Raw genomic sequence first — 3,825 nt, 5'->3', positions numbered from 1 at the left:
TACTATGCCACAAGCCTTCTCAAACAACAAAAAGTGTTCCTTAATCTACCATTTATGCACATGGAAAAGAATTTGCTCGGGAGGGAGGGGAAAAATGAGGCCCTAATGTCGGGGGTTTAAGTGGAGAGAAAATGTTTTGAGAAATGATGTACAAATGCGCTTTACACAATTGATGGGTGTATGGATTGCGATAACAGTTGTATGAGCCCCTAATACAATGTTTAAAAAAACAAAAACAAAACGATGTCCCTCGACTGAGAACGTGTGGCACTGCAGCTTGAACTTTAACCTCCACCACTCACTCATCCAACCCTTACACAACTCGGTCTCCTGCGCGCTCGCGCCCGCCCCGGGCACGGCGGAAAGGGTCAACACGGGGGTGGCGCGCGCCTGGGCACACCTCCAGCCTGGCCACACTCGGCCGACGTCCCAAGAGCCCCCGAGCGACGAGCCGGCGGGCGACGGCGGCGGCACTGGTCGGAGGCGCCATCGGAAAGCCTGTTCGCGGGGCAGGTCCCCAAGACCCGGCAAGCGCCCCTCCCCGGTCGGGGTCCCTGTTCCTCAGTCCCCCACCCCCTTGCAATGCCCAAGTCCACGGCCCTCACGATTCTAGCTCCGGGGACGCGGCCGCCACACGGGGTCCGCGAGCCGCCCCTCGCGGGCGAGGCACTTACGGCCCGGAGGGACGCCAAGCCCGCCAGTCGCAGCGGCGCCGCCCTCCTCACGGTCGCCATCTCGGCCCCGCTCTCCCCACGTGACCGCCCGCCGGTGCCACGTGACCGCGGCCGCCGAGGGCCCGCCCTGCGGGAGGCGGGGCTTCCGGGAGGACGGCGAGGACGTTCGCCCAGGCTCCGCCTCCAGCCCTTGTCCCTTTGGGATGGATCTAACCCGGTCTGACCTGGTTTACTGTGACCCAGGATTCTGACGTATAGCTTACTCATTATTTACCAGCATCTGTTGTCTTTTGGTGGGAGATAAAGATGAACAAGTATTAGAGTCTCTTGTTTCATGCATTCGTACGTAGTCTGAGAAAACACAGTAATCAGAAAAAGTAGTTATGTCATTACAATATGTCATTACACTTACTGTTTGCTTGGCGCTGTTCTGAATTCTTTGCATGTATTAACTCAAATTTATCAGGATCTTGAGAATTAAAATTCAGACGACTGACGCCGCCGAAGAAGGTATGAAATCAAATCGATGCCGTCTTTGGCGTCAAATGTCTGAATTTGTTCAAGCTGTAAACTCAATCCAGGTAAAAAGGATGCAAGAAAACCTTTCCAGACAGAGGGAGTGGTAGATGCAATGAGTCCTGAAGTAAGGAAAGTAAGGGGATTCATGCCAACTGCCTTCTCTTTTTACCTTCAGGAAATCGAAAATACCAGAGTTCAATGTGTGAGTAGAGGAGCTAAGGGCTGTTTGGTAAAATGTTCGTTTGTTCAAAAGTCAATCAGATTGCAATATAAGATAGCGTTCTTACTGTGGATTACGATCAGAAATGTTTCAAAAAAAACTTGGTTTTAGTCAAATGTCAAGGCGGCCAGAATGATTGGGGAGCAGGAGGGAGTAAAAAGGCAACTCACGATAGAATTGGGGAGGCCGAGGTTGGCAGAGGCCATACCACAGGGCTTTGGAGAACACCTCAAGAACAGCTCTAAGAGCAATGCTTTTGAAGGGTTTCATTCCCTGTGCATGGGAGTCCCCGTAAGTCCCGGAGCTGACTCTGTGGCAGCTAGCAAGCAGGGAGACCGGATTAAGCTTGCATTTTGTACACAGTCTTTGTGCCTAAGGTATGGCTAGCCAACTGGTCAGCGCACTGACGCTGGCATTCTCGGGGGAGACCGGATTGTTCTGCCTCCTAGGAGCTCAGGTTGTAGCTAGGGAAACAACATGTTCAGTGTTCTGTTAGACCTCCGTGACCAGAAATTCTCACAGGATTCTGGACCTGTAACCACAATGTAGTCCAAAGGTGTTAGCATGGTGTTTCAGTCTTTTAAAAAGGGATGCATGAGTTTTAAGCAAAGCCTCTCCTTGCGAGTTTCCCAACTCCACTTGTGTCATGGGTGGCCCCTTCACTTGGTGCCATCTGCTCGCTGGCAAATTGCAAATGTAAATTTTTTACAAGCCTAACTAAGGTAAGTGTCTGTAGAACAGAGGTTTTAACTGGTTGGTCACTGTGGTGTCTCCAATTCCAAATAATATGAGCAACTGTGCCGAAGCTCTGCCTGGGGTCACCCAGGGGTGAGATCTTATTTTAACCAAGGTGTTTTCTTGGTTTGCACTGTAACCTGCTCTCACGGAGACTATAATAGTAACATGCATTAAGCATCTTTTATATATCAGTCATGATATGTAGGTGCTTCACGTAAGTTATCACAACTACAAGACCGATACGAACTCCACTTTGCATTTTAGAGATGGGGAAGCTGAAGCTCTAGAGAAGTCGAGCACCTTTCCTAAGACCACATATGGTGGTAAATTCAGCCCCCATCTGACTCCAGGCCAAGCCTTTCTTTCAACTGCATGCTCCCACGATTTCTCTTTCCTCTTCGTTCTTGCTGGACTCTATAAATAATATAAAATAATGTACTAGAAAAGATAGGGTGCTGCTGCTAATGCGGGCTAGATTCTGTCTGGGACTATAATAGTCAGCAATCTTCAGGACGATTCCATGCAACTCTCCTTGGCTTTCTGATTTTGTTGTATCAGCTTTTCTTATTGGCTTTACTCTTCATTTTTAATTGCTTGTGAAGCTGTTTGGGCAAACTAAGGTTTTTAGCTTGCTTTAGGCAAGCCTGTGTGCCTCTTCCAGCGTCATTCAATATTCCAGTGTCATTCAGCATTCCGTCTATAGAATCTCTCAGTATGGCAACTTGAAGCCTACTTTTTTTTCTTTAGTTCTTGAGAAGTGCCAAGCCTGTGCCTCCCTTTTGGGTTTACTTCCCTCTTAAACTCCAGGTCTTTTGCACCATTTCATTATTATATATTACTTCGTCTTCCCGAGCTGGTCTTTGAAAACTCCTGTGCAGCTTTACTTCCTCGTTTCTTTCATTCGCCATCGCTACTGTATGTTCAAGAACAAGCTTCAGAGTCTCTTCTGACATCCGTGTGGGCTTTTTCTTTCTTTCTTTCCTGGCTTTCTAATGACCTTTTGCTTTCTTCCTGCATGATGCCCTTGATCCGTCCCACAGACCATCTGGCCTTTGGTCATTAGTGTTCAGTCTGGTCTTGAGGTGGCCTCTAAATTCAGGTGGGATCCACTCAAGGTCGGAATTTAGTTCTCATGGACGTGCTACCATGCTGCTGGGGACACTGAGTGTCTCCAGTGCTTCCACGATGTCATCAGTTTGGTTCGTATGTATTGCATCTGATGAGGTGTGTATAGTTGCTATACGTGCTACTGGAAAATAAGTAAGTTACTGGTCTTGCAGAATTCTTTCCTTCCAACTCTGGCTTTGTTTCTAGCATGGAAGCTTTCTTTTCCAACTGCTGGTCCTTGTTTCCAATGTTTGCATGCTAATCACCAGTAATTATCAACACATGTTCATTACATGCTTCATCAATTTTAGGCTGCACAAGTTGGAAAGAAAATCTCAATGTTTTTTGTCTCTGTGGTGGCAGGTGTATAGATTTACATAATAGTCAGAGTAACTGGTCTTTTCAGTAGACGTATATAATCCTATCACTGACGGGGTTGTACCTCAGGGGAGACCTTAAAAACCAGACAATGAATGAAGCAACAGAGAAGAATGGATGCATTTGAATTATAGTGTTGGCAAGGAACATTACATAATTCATTAAAATTAATATTGAAATATTAAACAT

General features: G+C 47.2%; 1 protein-coding gene across 1 annotated transcript in view; it reads right to left on the bottom strand.

Moving 5' to 3' along the window:
• HMGCL (3-hydroxy-3-methylglutaryl-CoA lyase) overlaps positions 1–752 on the bottom strand; it is an 18,799-nt gene extending 18,047 nt beyond the window's left edge. The window contains exon 1 of the mRNA XM_004705108.2: positions 675–752. Coding sequence (XP_004705165.1) covers positions 675–734 — 60 coding nt within the window. The 5' untranslated portion in view covers positions 735–752. The remainder of the gene's footprint in view (positions 1–674) is intronic.
• Between the last annotated feature and the right edge of the window lie 3,073 nt (positions 753–3,825).

This window comes from Echinops telfairi, unplaced genomic scaffold (assembly GCF_000313985.2).
Source record: "Echinops telfairi isolate 266 unplaced genomic scaffold, ASM31398v2 ScPeMD7_7457;HRSCAF=8495, whole genome shotgun sequence".
Taxonomy (NCBI): Eukaryota; Metazoa; Chordata; class Mammalia; order Afrosoricida; family Tenrecidae; genus Echinops; species Echinops telfairi.
The sequence above is the reverse complement of the archived record's forward strand: the minus strand, read 5'-3'. Positions and strand labels throughout refer to the sequence as shown.